Here is a 19,265-nt window from a genome sequence, read left to right on the forward strand (position 1 = left end):
GTACCCCGTGCCAATGGCTAACCATGCCATCCACGTCTCCTCGCCAAGGCATGCCAAACATGCCAGCCGCATCACCGTGCCAATGGCAAACCATGCCATCCACGTCTCTCAGCCAAGGCATGCCAACCATGCCAGCCGCACCACCGTGCCAATGGCAAACCATGCCAGCCACGTCTCCGCGCCAAGGCATGCCAACCATTCTAGCCATACCACCGTGCCAATGGCAAACCATGCCAGCCTGGTCTCCGCGCCAAGGCACGCCAGCATGCCAGCCGCACCACCGTTCCAATGGAAAACCATGCCAGTCACGTCTCCGCGCCAAGGCATGCCAACCATGACAGCCGCACCGCCATGCCAATGGCAAACCATGCCAGTCATGCCTTCATGCCAAAGCCATGCCGGCCCTAAACCCTGTCGTTGGCTGCCAAACGAAGGGTCTCAACAATCAATGGATGTCCTTCCATCTGAGATACAGATCTCAGCCGTCCAAGTTCGCCACCAAACGCATGGCAACTTGCGGCCCAAATCCAAACATCACGGTTTTGCCAAAACCCTAATTTTGGTCGCGCCTACACTATGCCAAGGCCAAGCCGGCCCTAAACCATGCCGCTGGCTTCCAAACAGAGGGTTGCAACAATCAACGGCCACCCTTCCATCTAAGATGCGGATCTCAACCGTTTAAGTTAGCCACCCAAGGCATGCCAACCATGCCAGCCACACCACATGTGCCAATGGCATTTCGTGCAACCTTCCACGCCAAGGCATGCCAACCCTGCCACATGTGCCAATTCCATGCCATGCAACATATCCACGCCAAGTCATACCAACCATGCCGCATGTGCAAATGGCATGTCGTGCCAGCCACATATCCGCGCCAGGGCATGCCAACCGTGCTGCATGTGCCAATGGTATGTCGTGCCAGCCACATCTCCGCGACAAGGCATGCCAATCATGCAACATGTGCCAATGGCATGCCGTGCCACATCTCCGCGCCACGGCATGCCATCCATGCCAACCGCATTGTTGTGGCAAAAACATGCCATCCTTTCCTTCATGCCGCTGGCTGCCAAAACGAATGGTTGCAACAATCAACGACCATCCTTCCATCAGAGATGCATATCTTAGCCGTCAAAGGTCACAAGATAACGCGTGGCAACCTTTGGCCCAACGCAAACCCTACTTTTGGTCGCGCCTAAACTATGCCAAAATCCTAGATTGGCCACTCCTAAACTATGTCAAAGCCACGCCGGTCATACTTTCATGCCGCTGGCTACCAAACGAAGGGTTGATATAATCAACGGCTACCCTTCCTCTCAAGATGCAAAATCTCGACCTTCGAGGGTCACCACCGAGCCGACAATTCTCCCAATCTCAATTTTCCAAAAAACAGCAACATGCTACACGTTTTCCACGAAAACGCTCGAGACATCAACACATGTCACAAACTGGGGGATTCTCTTTGGGGTATTGCTTTGGAGGTTTACAGCATGCGTCGTACACTACGCCCGTTACAAGAAAGTGTCATAAGAATGAGTCGGTTAGTAAATACAAGGAGTAATGGTGAAATGTTTCTTTCATTATGGAACATAAATTCCAGGCGTTAACCGTTACCACCTCCTTCCACTTTACTAAGACGTTTTCATCTCTGGACAAGACCAGAGTACGTTTTGTTACGACTTGTATAAATAGGTCTTACCTATTTCCACCAAAGAACAAGTTTTGCTCAGGAAGATACAACACTCAGAAATCACTCGTTAGCTTTCATTTTCTGATACAAGTCAATCAACTACTCTTCCATAATCAACTATTCTGGTCTCAACACTCTCTTCGTTTCCCTCCCCAAAACCAACCCTTCTCCTTCACTTTGTGACTGAAGCAAGTCTGGAACGGCCATTTCTTGGTTTAGGTCGGACTTGTACAGATTGATCTCTCGAATCTTAAGTACTCCCTTGCAGTACATTGTTTAGGGTTTAAGCTCGTTTCTCACCCACAACACAAGAAATTACCGAAACCAGCAGAAATTGTTTTTACCCTCAAACACTACTTAACAGATGTCCTACAAATAGTTTGAATAAAAAGACAACAGAAGAAGAAGCATGGAGAGGAGTAAGACCAAGTGTAAGACATCTAAGAATTTTTGGGTCCATTGCATATGCACATGTGCCAAAAGAATTGAGAAAGAAGCTGGATGATAAGAGTGAAAAATGTATTCTTGTTGGTTATAGTTCAGTGACTAAAGGATACAAGCTATATAACCCATAAACTAGAAAGATAGTTATAAGTAAAGATGTGATATTTGATGAAGATTCACAATGGAGTTGGAATAATGGATCAACAATCAATGTTGATCAACAAGGGATTTTGATCCACATAATATTGGATCAACAAGGAATGTTGATCCACCTACTACTGTCAGAACAGTCCCAATTGTAGTTGAGGAAAAAGTGCAAGCTCAAGACAATGTTGAAGAACAACATGAAGAAGCAAGAACTGAAGAAATAACACAACAAGAAAATACAAGACCAAGAACAAAATATATCATACCTACTAGGTTGAATGATTATATTGTATCAATAGATGATGAAAATACTGATGATGAAGTAGTGAATTTTGCACTATTTGGAGATTGTGATCCTGTAGCTTATGAAGAAGCTTCTAAAAAACAAGGTTGGATTCAGGACATGAATGAAGAATTGGAGTAAATTGAGAAGAATAATACTTGGGAACTAACAACACTTCCACCGGGTAAGAAACCTATTGGTGTTAAGTGGGTTTAAAAAACAAAATACAAGTCAAATGGTGAAATAGAAAGAATGAAAGCAAGGTTAGTAGCTAAGGGTTATACACAAAGACAAGGAGTTAATTATTAAGAAGTATTTGCACCAGTTGCAAGACTTGATACAGTAAGGATGATCATTTCTTTAGCTGCACAAAAATATTGGAAGATATTTCAGATGGATGTGAAGTCATCATTCTTGAATGGAGTATTGGAAGAAGAAGTTTATGTAGAGAAACTAGCTGGCTACATTATGGAGGGGAATAAGAATGAAGTATACAAGCTAAACAAAGATTTGTATGGTTTAAAACAAGCACCAAGATCGTGGTATACAAGAATATATTCTTATTTTCTTAAGAAAGGATTTACAAAATGTCGACATGAGCATACTCTATATTTGAAAGTTGATACTCTTGGTAATCATATTATAGTATGTTTGTATGTGGATGATCTCATATTCTTTGGTAAATCTTTTGTTCTTCTTATAGTTCTTGCCATCTCCATTATGGTTCTGTTCTTTCTTTCATCTACACCATTCTGTTGAGGTGTATATCTTGTTGTTAGTTGATGTAGAATACCATGTTCTTCCATGAAACTATGAACAATAGTATATTTTGTCCCTCTATCAGTTCTTAATATCTTGATGTTTTTACCAATTTGTTTCTCAGCATATGCTTTGAAACTTCTAAAAGCATGAAAAGCATCACTCTTTTGTTTAAGCAAATATACCCATGCTTTCCTACTAAAGTCATCAATGAAATTTATGAAATAGTCATTACCTCCATGTGATGTAACTTCTATAGGACCACACAAATCACTATGAATGATCTCCAACTGTTGTTCAGCTCTTATTTCTTTGTTAACTGGAAATGGATATCTATATTGTTTGCCAAAGATACAATTCTCACATCTTGCCTCTGGAATTTGAATGAAAGGTAATCCTGACACCATCTCCTTCTTTGATAAAGTTTGCAAACTGTTAAAGTTTACATGTCCCATTCTCTCGTTCCATAACCAAGTATCATTATGAACACTGCTACTGTAACATCTTTCCTTTTGATGTTGAATGTTCAAAGGAAATAGTCTGTTTTTAGTCATCTTCACCCTTGCTATCAATCTTCTTCTTCTATCTCTGATGAAGCATAAACCATTATAAATATTCATAGAATATCCTCTTTCAGACAACTGACCCATACTTAGCAAGTTTTGATGTAAACCTGGAACATAAAACACATCCATGATGTATGCTTTAGAACCATTCTTGAGAACAATTCTTATTCTTCTTTTTCCCATAACTGGAATAGTTGAACTATTTCCACAATTCACTGTGGATCTTACAGAATCATCCAAGCTTTCAAACAAGTCTTTTCTACCACACATATGATTGCTGCAACTTATATCTAAGTACCACTTAATTTGAGGTTATTCTTCTGCTGTATGACATGCTAGTAACATGTTTTCAGTTTTCTGCTCTTCTGTTTCTTCTTCTTCTTGACTTTCAGCAATATTGTCTTTGAAATTTGTTTTATAGTTATTTTCAGTAGTGTTTCTAGGTTTTGGGCATTCTGGAGCAAAGTGTCCAAAATCTCCACAATTTTAACACTGAACTTTTGATCTATCCACTGGTTTTCATTGATAACTTCCAGTATTAGATATTCCACCATTGTTATATCTTCCTTGAAACCTTCCAGCATTAGGTTTTCCTTGGTTGCTTCTCTAGCTAACTTGACTTTGAAGTGCTTCTTCAACTTGTTTTGCAGTAACAATATTCTCTAGTAATCTTTGTTAATAGGCTTGTAATGAACCCAATAAGTCATTAAGAGTCATAGTTGCAACTGTGTTGCATTCTTCTATAGCAGTCACCTTTGATTCAAATTTCTCAGGCAAACTTCTTAATATCTTCTCAACAACTGTTGAATCTTCCACAGTATCACCATTAGCCTTCATCTCATTGACAAGGTTCAAAATCATTGAGAAAAAATTTGATATTGTTTCAGTATTTTCCATCTGCAATAATTCATACTTTCTCTTTAGGGTTTTCAATCTAACCTTCTTGACCTTGTCAGACCCTGTGTAGTAGCTAACCAAACCATCCCATGCTGCTTTAACTTGCTTAATATAGATAACTCTGTCCACGAGAGATTCATGAATTCCCTGATGAAGAATATATGTAGCTTTAGAATTCTTCTTTCTGTTTTCCGTTAATAGAGTTAGCGCAGCTCCTTCAAGTACTACTCCTTCTGCCGGTTCAGCATAACCATCTTTCACAATATCCCATATTTCCTGGTATGTGAAAATATTCTCCATCTGCAACCTCCAATGTTCAAATTTTTTACCTTCAAACATTGGTACCTTAATCGAACTTAAACTCGTCATCTTCTTTAACTCAAACTCTCATTCCCACAGCCCTAGAACCTGATATCAGTGCTCTGATACCAGATGTAGAAAATCTGACATCAAAGACTTAATGAAAGAACACAAAAACTAAACTCAAACAAACTTCTCTTAGTTGATGTGTTTCAACTCATGGCTCAACATCCTATTTATATGACTGACAAACTTGATTCTCAAGTAAAAAGATTTTCCTAACATAATCAAACTCTAACAAAGAAACTTCTAGACAATTCTCACGTAAACAAACTCTTAAAACCAAAAATACTTGCAACCCAAATAAACTTCTAAATACCGTACCACCGTATCAGCAATACTTATTGATCCATTCACATCGTCTCAACTGTACCAGTTGATCCAACCTCATTCTGTCAACTCTCATAGTTGATCCATACTACTTGTATCAACAATACTTGTTGATCCCTTATGTCTTCTTCATAGTATCTTGGTTTATTCTTCAACACTAAAGGAATACCTATACCTCCATCTGGACCATCTAGAAGAGCAAATTTCAATGCACATCCATATAACTCAAGAAGGATGGTTTGGAAAAAGAACGAAAGTTAGGATTGGAATGCTTCCTAAGGGACGTGAACCACCATCTGCACCATTCGACGGAGAAGATCTACCTACCTCCTCCATTTGGTTTGGCTCATTAGTTATGGACATTTGATAATTTTAAGGTTCTATTTAAATGTATTCATCATCTTATATTTTCTTTTCCCTTTTCATTAGGCGTGTTGGATAAATTTTTGTTTCGAGTTGGATAAATTTTGTTAATTATCTAATTTATTGCAATAAAATAATTTTGTACTCTCTCTGTCCTAAAATTTTTGTCCTCTATTCTATTTTCGTCTATCATAAAATGTTGTCCAGCTTCTGTTTATAGTCATATTTTTAGTCAAACTCTCAAATATATCCTTGAAACTTTTACAATTATAAAATTATTTTAAATATCACCAATCTAAATATTAAATGATATTTTTCTCAATAGGAAACAAATCTACTAAATCAATCCATAAAGGTTTTTATTTCTATCTTCTATTTAAATATTTTTATAAATATTATAATTACCAATGTATTTTTCTTACACAAAATTGGTTAAAAAGACCAAAACCAACAATTCCTGGGTGAAAAAGATATTTAGATTTTGATACTGTTTAAATGGACAAAAATGTTAAAATAGCCAAGATGTAAACAGTTTCATCCTACCCATTTTCAAATATTTTTTATTGTTTTTAATTTATATCAAGATGCATCCAGTTTCATCCTAACTATTTTTTAAGTTTAAGTCAGGATGAATTCAGTTTCATCCTTGATTTTTTCTGGTGTCCAATTCACTCACACTAATTTTTACTCGTCCATTTGAACCATGTTTTAAAAATATTTGGACAAATGACCCATTTTCCGTTTTTCTTACATACTCCATATACTCCTTTTAATTTAGTAATAGTATATCATTTAATAGGGGTAGTTTTGTATACTCTTTCGGTCTCCTTAATATCTTGATTCAGTCAAAGCATACTAATAATTTAGGACGGAGGGAATATAATTTAGATAAGGGAAATTCTGAACATTTTAGGTGAGGCCTATATATCAGCTGGAAGATATGCATTAAGAAACATAGATACAAGTGGTGCAAGTTGATACCATGATCAATATCCCAAGAAATCTAAAATTTGATAGCACTATACACGTGAGCTTCCAACCTTGGCTTAGGGTGAACCATTAAAGGTTCAGCTCTTGACAATCCAAGACCATAAGCTTCATCCATGTTCAAATTCTCAATCACTTGGCCTTCTGGTAATTCCCAATTGAAACCATGAATCAAACTAGCAGTCATAAACTGCACCATTCTTAATCCTAAACTCATACCGGCGCATATCCGCCGTCCAGCTCCAAATGGTATGACTTCGAAATCATTTCCTTTGATATCAACATTGGCTTTTTCGTTACCGGGTAAGAACCGTTCGGGTTTAAATTTCAGCGGGTCAGGCCACATCGACGGATCACGAGCAATAGCCCATATATTAGTAAGAAGAGTGGTGTTTTTCGGAATGAAGTACCCATCAATTTCACAATCTTCAGCTGAAACCCGTGGAAGGGAAAGTGGCGTAGATGGATGAAGACGAAATGCTTCTTTGGTTACGGCATGTAGGAACGGTAGTCGGCTAAGATCGGATTCAGATACAAGTCGGTCTTCACCTACAACTGAATCCAATTCTTGCTGGGCTTGGGCTAGAATATTAGGGTGACGAATTAGCTCTGCTAAAGTCCACTCCACTGTACTTGTTGATGTATCAGTACCTGCTGTGAATAAATTCTGCGACGCATAACTTGTGAGAGTTAGGTTGCAATATTAGGTCACAAGTAGTTATTTAGAAGTTAGTATCCAACACTATGTTACAAATAATAGGTTGGTTTTATTTGAAACGCTCTGAGATGAGAAAGGTATAACAAAATTGTGTTCTTTTCTAATTTTTTTCTTAGAAACCAAAAAATAACTTCTTTAAACGATACTGGAACAGGCTACCATTCAGCATGAATGAAAGAGACACAAAAACTACTAACCAAAAGAAGGGCCTTAATTTCAGTGTCAGTTAGCTTCCATTCTCCACCATCCACATCCTCCTCTTTGCCAATCAATTTACTCAGAAAATCTGAATTTTTTGACCCACTACCTTTTTCATTAGAAGCGGCATTGATCTTATTATGATCATCAATTATTTTAGTTAAAAATGCGTCAAATCTTTGATGTATATTCTTCATTTTAGATGCAACTCCTTGTAAATCTAACCATTCTAAAGAAGGTATAAAATCACCAATATTAAAAACACCTGCCAATACCATAATTTCAGCTATCATGTTTTTGAAATTTTGTGATTTTTCATCAGCAAAACCTTCACCATCTCCACATACTCTTGTCCCTAATAGAACCCTAGCTAAAGCATTCGTTATGCATACAGTTAGCAAGTCTGTTAGTTTCACTGGATTGCTCTTGCTATTTTTGCTTGATTGTGCCAATACATTTGTCAATACAGCCACTTCTTCCTGAAAAAAAAATGCATCACCTTCAGTTAATCGAAAAGGATTATAAATGAACAGTTTCGTAACATATGCGTTTCCGACCATAAAGAGCAATGAAAGAAGTCACTAAGCATTTACAGTAACAATACCTGGCGAACGTACTGAAACTCATCAAGAGCTTTGCCGGAAAACAAATGAACAGCACATATTTTTCTAAACATACGCCATCTGCGACCATATGGAGCAAAAACAAAATCTTGATTGTTGTAAGCAATATATTTAGCCCCGGAATTTGGTGGTCTACTCGAAAAATTAGAATCATGCGTTTTCAAAAATTGTGAAGCAATAGATGCTGAACAAGCAACAACTACATCAACAGATCCTAACCGTAGATATATAACATGACCATATGTTTTGGCCATAGCTGCTAGACTTTGATGCACTGCCATACCTAAGTGAGGTAAGTTTCCGATAACTGGCCATGGTTTTGGACCAGGTGGATATGGAAGTTTGTTCCGTTTTAGAAGAAGAATTTGACGTATTTTTGGAATGAAGTAAATGAGTAGGATTACGCAAAAAGTTGGTATCAAAATTTCTAAAGAAGAAGCAGAAGAATTCATTTTTTCCTTCAAAGGTTTTTGTTTGGAGTTCCTCTAGTGAGAGTTTTGTTTGTATGGCAAAGGACAAAGGTTACAAAAGTAGGTAGCTAGATTTATCAGTTTAAATTACTTTATTTTTATCAGTTTACATGTATTTATTGCTTATTTAATTTATTATCAGTTTAGGTTTATTTATTTATTTTGTATACATACGCAACCAATCGAGAGTCTAGATTTATCAATGCCTTGGCCTAGAAGGAAAAAAACAAAAACAAATACTCCCTCCATTACTTTTTAATAGCCAGTTTTTATAAATAAATATTTCAAAAAAAATAGGCCAGTTTTTTAATTGGGAAAGTCAAATGTTACTTTAAACCATTTTTCTTTTAACTTTTTTTGATGACAAGTGTTATGTGGACAATTTCACTTATTTCTTTGGCTGACATGTGTCATGGGGACCATTTCATTTCACTTCTTTTATTGACAAGTGTTTTGAGGACAATTTTCAATAATTAGTTCTCTTAATTCTCTTAATTTTCCCAAAAAAAAGAAACTGGCTTATTAAAAAGTAACGGAGGAAGTAACTAATAAGAGAAAATGATGGATGAAAAACATGAAGTTGCGCTAGAGTTCCAGACCCTCTACAGCTCAACTAATTTCAAATTTATATAAATGGTCCATGATCAACCATGTGTTCGGTAATACACCCCATAATTACCTTACCAAGAAAAAAGCACCTCGTGCATGGGTATCTTTATATTATGGCTTAAACAAATTACCCACTTGTCATACGGCGTAAAGTAATCGAAGCCGGCCCTGATATTATAGCTGATCTGACCGTAAAGCTTCGATCGCTCTCCGTCAGAACAATGCATTTGGTGACCGGTGGTGATCCTAATTATTACTCACAAAATTTGCTTCCCAAGGATAAGCATTATTGTTTGGTGAACTTCCTTCCATTTGACGTAGTTATACTTTAGCTCAGAGGTGTAAATTGGGTTGAGCCTGCACCAACACAACCTAGTCCAGCTCCCAGCACGGCATAGCACGTTAGTTTCATTGGTCGGGTTGGACTAGACAACACGTTAAGAAAGCACGTCATAATGTGTATAAAATACTACACAACATGGCAATATACATCACATTTTGCGTATATTTCACAAAAGAGCCTTTATTTTAACCAATTATTGACATTTTATTATCGTTATGTTGATTTTCTTTTTTTTTGAAACACAAAATAAATGTGCCGGGCACAGCACAACACGACACAACACGTTTATTTTTCTGGCACAGCACAACACACCTTCTAGTGGGTCGGATTGTGCTGGGCTGGCACGTTTCACACCTCTAATTCAGCTGGTAACTGGTCTGTTTCCCTAATGTGTCAGGCTGTACCTACATTCTTTTTATCGATAAAAAAATTAGTGCTGGCGAGTTTCATACTCAGGTCGCTGGTTGGTATAATCACTCGCTGACTTTACAACTGTAAGTAGCTTTTCAAATACTTGGTGAGTACATTCCTGTTAAAAATGACATTACATAATCTTCGTAAGAGATGTATCCTAGTGGTGGAATTTTTGCATTTCCTTTTCTAGTTTGCTTAAAAGCCACTATACCTTAGGACCAGACCTTTTAAAGGACCACTATCTTACCTTCTACCTCTCAAAAAAAAGGAGAATACGATTGTGTAGAAAAAGTATACCTTCGTCTATATAGAGAGTCAGAGACATGTGAGGGTTGTTAACTCTCACCTATCATGATTGCAGCACTCCACCATCTCGATCTCCATCTCTTTCTGGTTCCATTACAGCATTTACAAATCATGGATTGGGTAAAGCTTTTTTGCTTTTTTTCTCGCTTGCTTTTGTTCTCGCTTTGCACCATTGAACTCTTGTATCACCTAATTTGTTTTCTTTCAGGTAATTCACTTTGAAAGAGAACTACCTGAAGTAAATGGTCCTTCATTTATCATCTGACGCATTGCAGATGTCCAAGACAACTCCGTCCCTTCCTCCACTATTTGACTTACGCACTGTTTCTTCACGTAAAGTAGAAGGATTTGAAATATGAAATTTGAAATTCATCAGCACATGTACTGTTCTACACCCCAGAAATACACTGTTTTGATTCGTCACTCTCGTTATTCAATCTCACCGTTGAGATTACCGGAGAAGGAAAACAGATGTTATTACCCCAGAAACACACTGTTATTTATAAAACAGATGTTGATCTCATCGTAGAAGCAAAATCTTTAGTCATTGCTTGGGCGTCAGCTTTTGGCTATCACATAGTTTCTGCAGGTGAAAACTGGGATGCCATTTTCAGCTAATTGTTTTGCATTGTATTGTTTTGAATCTTTGTTTTCTATGCTACTGCTTGTAGCTTGTTTGTAAATTCTCTTTTTAATATAATCTCTCTCTTTCAATCTAAAAAAAAAAAGACCTTTGTCGTTACTGCTTCAAACTCCTCCTTAAGCCAGCTCAAAGACGAAGCTTCTTCTATGTCCCGAAGTCCACGAGCAACAACCATATAATACAAAAACAAAACTGAAAAAATGTTGCATTATCTTATATGGTCATACTCCTTACTTTTTAAATGAAAATATCTCCTACTCCTAGCACAGTAATATGCTACTGTAGATTATATCAAATCTAATCAACCAACTACTCGTAGGAGTGGAATATCACACATATCAATAAGTATGCGATGTAAGAATTATCTGATGTAAGCGAGGACTATCGCATGTAAGCGAGGACTATCGCACATGGTAGAGCTGAAGTGACGTATTGGATGATGTCAACAAGATCACGAGTAAAGTGTGATGTTCTATGCGAAGTATAGTCTGTGCGAGAATGAGTGATTGTAAATGAGCGAATGTATCGCATAGTGATTCCGAAAATAGTGGATCTCTTAGCTGTCATCCACTATGAGGAAGGAAGTCATCACATAAAGAGAGAGATCTTTTAGTGTGTGTTAGACAAGAAACTAGGAGAGAGAAAGTTTGTTTGGAGAGGAAGAAAAGTCATTGTAAAGTCATTGTTATCCATTGTATCCAATTATAATCCTTGAAAGTTAATAAAGAATTCATTATGATTACTTGAGAAATAATCTAGATACATTGGAGTGTGGTTGTAGGATTTCCTGCAACTACATTTTTGGCGGTAGAAACAGCTTTGGGTGATAAATCCTGGTAGTAAATTCGTAGAATCTTGGAAAAAATAAGATCTGGAAATTGAAGATGTCAAGACTTGGATCTACTATTGAACAGGGAACAACATCCAGAAGGAGCAATAGAATTGCTGAGAGAAGAAGAATTACAAATCTTGATCAACAAGAATAAAGAGTAAGAGAAAATCAAAGAAACGAAAATCCAATTGGACCTCAACGTGAACAAGGGTGGAGTAATGATATTGATTATGATAGATTGAGCGTTCATGCTTCGCAAACAAATTCAACTGAAGAGGAAATACAAAGAACTGGGGATACAGGAATAATTGAGGGGAATTATGAGAATATGACACTTGCAGAGCTGAGACAAAGATTGATTGCAGAACGACAAAGAGAAGGTGAAGAGCATGCGAATTTGATACGTCAGAATGATGAATTAAGAGAAGAGAATCTTAGATTGCAAGAGCAGAGATCGAGAAGTGCCACATGATCCAGGTCGAGATCAAGCAGGAGTTCATCAAGGCAAAGTCGATCCAATCAAGAAGATACTAGGCGAAGACAACACATGGAAACAATTGAAGAAAACATGCAAGTAGATGATAATCCACATGACCAACAAAGAAGAAGGGATGTATCTCAAGATTTGGGAACTAATCGATATGAGCATCCGCGTGAACTTCTACATCGCACACATAATAATTTCGAAGAGAAGAAGAGGATATGAGGCAAGGACAGATGATATTGCATGGAAGAGAAATGTTGAGAGCAGAGGATGAATGCGAAAGGGAAGCTACACGTGTGAGGAACGAAAGAGGCATACAAAGACGAAATGAAGAAATTGAAGAGAGAGAATTGCAAGAAGCATTACGTCAAAATAACCATGATAATCGAGTGAGGCGGCGCGAACTTCATCGCATGAATGATATAGAGCAAGGATGAGTTGCACCACAAGAAAGAGAAATATCAAGATATCGACATGATCGCACAGGTGAAGAGGAACGACATGATAGAACACAGATTGAAACGAACACTAACAGGCGTAGGAGAAGGAGAGAAGAAACTGAAGAATAGGAGATACAAGAAGCAATACGTCAGAATAATCATGAGAATAGACTGAGGCAAGCAAGATTAAAAAGACCTATGCGCGAAGATATAGATCAAAGCTTCAGTGAAGAAATTCTTAAAGAAATGGCGGAATTAAGAGAAATGATGATTGCGAAAAGAAGTGGTGGAAGGAGACGATTAGAGGAAGCAGTGGAGGAAGCTGGGAAAACCCCCTTTACAAAACGGATTCAAAGGGCAGTGGTACCGCCTAAGTGCAGTTTACCAACATTCACTAGCATATTTGATGGAAGCGCCCGTGCAATACAATATGTGAAAGCTTACACACGATCTTTGTTGCAGTGGGAAAACAATGACGCAGTAATGTGTAAATATTTCGCTGCGAGCCTGGCAGGGGAAGCTCTGAAATGGTTTGAAGGACTACCAATAGAACTCTATTGGATCATTCCACCACTTACAAAACGTCTTTTTAGGACAATATATCAGCAATAATATGTCAAGACCAGGGATTGAGACGGCATTTGGACTTCCCAGAAGAACAAATGAGAGTTTGCGTCATCTGACAACACGCTGGAGAACCATGTGTAGTGAAATGGGGAGCCGAGTGGATGAGCGACACCTTATTCTTGCATTTATTAATGCTCTTTTCGCTACAGATTTATTATAAACACAAATCTTTAGGATAAAGGATAAAATAACAATGTGAGAGCTGCGCGAATTTCAAGAGGAGTACACAGCACTTGAGGAAAAACAAAGAGATATGGAATCGTATCCAGTTGCAATACCTGATGCGAAAGGTGGAAATGCAAGTTTACTCCTAAGACTGATAAATGCTGTTGCGAGTACGTCGCAGGTAAATCAAGGAAGCAACATTACAGAAATGGAATAAAAACTAATAGCCATGGGTGGTGCAGATCAAGCAGAATTTGACAAAGAATATAGAGACAGACAATTTCAAAATCATGGAAATAGTAATAAAATGCAAAGAATGGATAATCCACCAGAAAGTTCTGGAGGGCAACAACCATATTATAATAAAAGACAAAGAACTCTAAGTATAGTATGGGAACAAATAAATATGCCAAAGCTGAACACTACAGTAGATAAAGTATGTGAAGTTGTCATTCTAATGGAAGAAATCCCAGAACCACATAATGTAGGAGATGAACCACCACCAGGGAGGAGGAGCAGAGAATTTTGTGTATATTATCGCTTTCATGGTAACACAACAAGTGCTTGCAGAAATATGAGGAAAATCATATTGCGATTGATTGAACAAGGAAAATTGGATCATTTCTTAGCACAGCAACCAAAGAATTTACCACCACCACCACCAGGAGGAAATGTATATGCAAAGCAGAAAGGAAAGGATACATTTGTAATTGAAGTAGGCGCGAAAGCGAAGAACCTATATTGTAATTCAATTGTACATTCATTTAGAAGCATAAAAGACTTTCATGACAATGTCTTAATAAGGGTGTATGCGAAAGATGTTGATGGAAGGGAAATTCTTAATCTTGCGAAAATATCACCATTGAAGGATTGGAAAAAACAGACTATCTCATTTAGTGCGGAAGAAACACCAGGAGGAGGGGAGTCGCATGAATGTCCATTAGTAGTGCGATTAGGAATTAATCCGAAGCCAAAAGTAGAAGATGATGAAGAAGATGAAGCAAACACTTGGGGAATATATAGAATACTTATAGATCCCGGAAGTTCTGTTGACATTCTCTTTTATTCTACATATAAAACCATGGGTGGAAGGGATGACAAATTGATTCCTTCAACGTACAAAATTTATGTCTTCAATGGAACTGCGAACAAGCCAAAAGGTGAGGTGACTATGAGGATTCTTCTTCAGAATATGCCTACAAATATTGTGTTCTGTGTTGTAGATGTCGAATCGCCCTATAATGCTCTAATTGGAAGACCATGGTTGCATAGTATCTTGGGTGTGGCCTCAACATTTCATCAGTGCATAAAATTTCCTTTACCTCAGGGTGTTGGTATTATAAGAGGAGACACAGTTGAAAGTAGGAATTGTCAAGAAATTGACATTGAAAAGTACGAAGAAAGAGAGAGTAAGCGAAGAAATTGGAAAAAACATGTTGCAGATAGTCAAAGAGCTGAGAGGTTAATGGTGGATACAGTATTTAGTTGAGAGTTGGACAAACAGAAAAACAGAGTACTGAAATAGGGTTTCATAAGTATGTGAAACCCTAATAGTTATTGCACAGAGAAGATTGAAAGGGGTATGCGAAATAGTATTCTGAACAATATCTGCGAGTTTAAAAAGATACAAAAAATAAAGGGGATAAATGAGTAATATGGAGAATGCAGATGTCTTTCTTTATGAGAAATAAGTTCATAATAAATCCATGTACTAGAATTATATAAACTCAAAATTTGAAAATGAAATGACAAATTCTAGTTTCATGAAGTGATACCATGTCGAGAAAAGAAAAATTAAAATCTTGACAATAAGACCTTAATAAAAGTCATCATAAGTGATTTTAATCAGATTGTCTAGGAATTCGAATGTGGTGTGCAACCTAGTTCGCATACATGCAAGAGGAAAAAAAGTAAGACCTATCACACGTCATAGTCGGAGAACCTACAAAGCATGACTTAAGGGAAAGCAACACCGACCTTGTAACTTGAGTCCTGGAGATTTGGGGTGAGAACAAACGAAAATGCCCATCCGGGATAGGTACCTTAAATTTTCAGTCTAAGATAATAATCTTAGATTGAGAGACTAAGGTGAGAAAGTCTCTCCTAAGGAGTGCAGAAACTCGATCAGGGCGCCGAGGTACACGGTTGAGTCAAGAGTGCTCACATCGTCTGGAGCGTACCTTGCCACTCTTGACAAGTCCTGACTATGATGCACTCGGTCCGAAGATACCCCACTTAGGGTGCGGTCTCGCAACCACAAACCTCATCGGTCTTAGGATGTGAGACTGAGAAATCAACTGGTTGCTGAATTAACCAGATGGGAAGATCCATAACCCTAACCCGGTAGAGGTAAGCTTCCTTGAAGGGGCAATCAGGGGAGTATTAAGACTTATCATATTTATGAGATAAGGACGACACCCTCCATTAGAGAGCTGAATTGTGTCAAAAGACGTAAATGTCATAAGACTTTTTACTCAAGGGAGTATTAAGACTTATCATATTTATGAGATAAAACCTGAAGAGGAAATAATACAAGAAAAGGATAAGATGGGATCAATGGGTCGATACATTACAATGTAAAGAACGCCTGCGATCTCATCGCGTAGAATTGAGGCAAGATAAGACCTTTACATAGGAAGGCAAAATAAGACCTTGTGAGAAACATAAAATTTTATACTAATTTTGTTTTGCAGGAATTTACAGGGAAATAGGAATACTGCGAACGCATTCACACCAAATGCATGAAGAACTATAAAATAGAATTAATCATACTAAGTCTATCAAGATGTGTCAATTAACAGAGGCAAGAATGGGAATGCAAAGGGAATGTTATTTTCCCCATTTGATAGACTCATATACATGCGAGAGAATGATATTTTGGAAGAGAATGCGAACAAGGGGAATTTATATTAAAGGAGTGAAATTTAATGCTCAAAAGGTGCATGTTTTTAAGGTTACATGAAAATATTCAGAAGGAAAATAATTTACAACAAATGAAAATGATTAATCTTCATCTCGCTCAGCCTCAGAACCGCTTATTTCTTCTTCAGATTCTTCATCTTCTCCCTCACTGTCTGAAATATCAGAATATGTTCATTATCAGGGATTTCAGGAAATTTATACTTTGTAAGAGTAATATTATTATCAACACAGAATTTCTTTACAGCAGCTTCACGAGCACGATTAGCATCATTGCTATTGTTTGAAACCATGATGATGAAGTTCTTCTTCAATTGCTGATACTTAGAGTTGCGAGCAAATAAATATTTTTCTTCAGAAGCTAAGCGAGTTTCTAATTCTTTAATCTTCTGAGGATAATTCTTCTCTTCTTCAGAAGCTAAGAGAGTTTCTAACTCTTCAATCTTCTGAAGATAATTCTTCTCCTTATCTGCGAAATATGCATAAGCAAGTTAGAATACATATAAAAAAAAGTGTCATTCTCAGAAAAAAGATAAGTATTAAAAAAGCAATATTTAACCTTCATAGTTGGAAACAATGTCTTTAACCAAAAGCACGATTTAATTCTTCATTATCAACAGCAGTTAGGAGATCTCCCAGCAAAAAGATTGGACAATTCTTTCAAAGAAGAAGGAAATGATGAATCATCAGAAAAATAGATATCATCCTCACTAGACTCCGAACTTGAAGAGGAATCATATCTTTTACGCTTCCTAGAGAGATCATCCATTGTAGATGTCGTTTTTGATGAAGATTTAGACGTAGGACTTTTAGGAATATACTTGACTTTACTTGAAGTCTTATCACCTAAAGATTTCACCTACGCGAATAATGAAGATAAGAAACAGAGGCAACAATATTGTTAAAATCAAAAAGAATGTTTCTTACTTTATTATTCTGCGAAGCTGATGCATTGTGTGAAGTTTTGGCCCTCTTAGCAGTCTGCAAAAAGTGGGATTATTATGCGAAATTGAGAACATTTATACGACTATAAGAAATTGGAAGAAATTATGCGAGATTGAGAACATTTATGCGAAGCCCCATACCACTTTCTTTATCTCAGCTTCGGAAAGTACAAACTTCCAAGGTTGGTAAGAAGAAAACTTTTCAGGAAGAGGATATCAGAACCATCCTCATCTTTACCAGAAATATAAGGACCCTCCAGAATGACAGGGCAATTAATCCAGCTCGAGTCATTAGATCTGCGAGCAGAATTGTTAAATTTTTAATTCCAATCAACATCTCGCATGATCTTATCATCTTCAGCGATACCATCTTTTCTTCTTAAGCAAACGACCCATTTAGTTAAATTACTCTTCATAATTGCAACATAGTAATTTTTGAAGAAATTATCAAGAGTATATTCGGTAGAATCAATGACCTTATCACGATGCGATTCGTTTCGCACCTCCTAAGGATAAGAGGATTCTAGCCCAGGTGCGCGACGAGAATATTCCAATGCTATTATGATCGCATCACCACTTAGTTGGAATATTCCCCGTGCGAATCGATCATCAGCAAGAATTTCATAAAATAGGGGTATTTCGGGGTTAAACAAGGGAATTGGAAGAATGTAAAGTTGTCCCAATGAAATAATAACTCTTTGATTATTCCATTGATCGGAATTGCTCAAATCAAGACTAAGTTTGGATGAATAGTCAGATGATGAGGGAAGAGAAAGTGAGTAACCTCTCGAATGGAATTCATTCTTCAACCTATTGAATTTTGTCTCCATCTTCTTGCCAACATGAGCCATTTTTAGAATGGGAATGGAAATGAGTAGAAAGTAGAAAGAAATGAATTTAGCTTTGATTAGAGAAAGCAATAGTAGAGAATATGAAACAAGAAAGTAGAAAGAAGAAGAAGACGAAAGAAGATATATAAGGAAAAATTAGTCCCATTTTTCAAGGTTTCATTAATGCGAAGAATGAACGGATAAAAACAGGCGGTTAAAATGACGTGTCAGATAATAAGTGGTTAAAAATGCACGCGTAATTAAGAAAAACTGGAATTCCGGAGGAGTGTCGGCAAGATTGAATTCGAAAAGATATACACATGCGATATTATAGGATGGAAATTTCTCATATCGCTCACTTCACAATGTAAGCGAAAAGAGAAGAGGCAAAATGTAGGAGTGAAATATCGCACATATCAATAAGTATGCGAAGCAAGGATTATCTGATGTAAGCGAGGATTATCGCACATGGCAGAGCTGAAGTGGCTTATTGGATGATGTCAACAAGTTCACGTTTAAAGTGTGATGTTCTATGCGAAGTATAGTCTGTGCGAGAATGAGTGATTGTAAATGAGAGAATGTATCGCATAGTGATTCCGAAAAATAGTGGATCTCTTAGCTATCATCCACTATGAGGAATCGCTATATAAAGGAAGGAAGTCATCACATAGAGAGAGACATCTTTTAGTGTGCGTTACACAAGAAACTAGGAAAGAGAAAGTTTGTTTGGAGAGGAAGAAAAGTCATTGTAAAGTTATTGTTATCCATTGTATCCAATTATAATCCTTGAAAGTTAATAAAGAATTCATTATGATTATTTGAGAAATAATCTAGAAACATTGAAGTGTGGTTGTAGGATTTCCTGCAACTACACTAC

The 19,265-nt window shown here is 37.2% G+C and overlaps 2 protein-coding genes across 2 annotated transcripts; one reads left to right on the forward strand and one right to left on the reverse strand.

The window, feature by feature from the left end:
* Positions 1-6,763: 6,763 nt before the first annotated feature.
* Positions 6,764-8,806, reverse strand: LOC113314103 (flavonoid 3'-monooxygenase-like). Its single transcript, XM_026562868.1, has 3 exons — positions 8,344-8,806; positions 7,739-8,218; positions 6,764-7,490 (listed from the first exon to the last, which is right to left on the reverse strand). Exons 1-3 carry the CDS (start codon positions 8,641-8,643, stop codon positions 6,840-6,842), a joined length of 1,431 nt encoding a protein of 476 aa, XP_026418653.1. The 5' UTR covers positions 8,644-8,806; the 3' UTR covers positions 6,764-6,839.
* Positions 8,807-13,924: 5,118 nt separating this feature from the next.
* Positions 13,925-15,184, forward strand: LOC113311452. Its single transcript, XM_026560290.1, has one exon. It carries the CDS (start codon positions 13,925-13,927, stop codon positions 15,182-15,184), a length of 1,260 nt encoding a protein of 419 aa, XP_026416075.1.
* Positions 15,185-19,265: the final 4,081 nt, after the last annotated feature.

Source organism: Papaver somniferum, chromosome 9 (genome assembly GCF_003573695.1).
Source record: "Papaver somniferum cultivar HN1 chromosome 9, ASM357369v1, whole genome shotgun sequence".
NCBI classification, from domain to species: domain Eukaryota; kingdom Viridiplantae; phylum Streptophyta; class Magnoliopsida; order Ranunculales; family Papaveraceae; genus Papaver; species Papaver somniferum.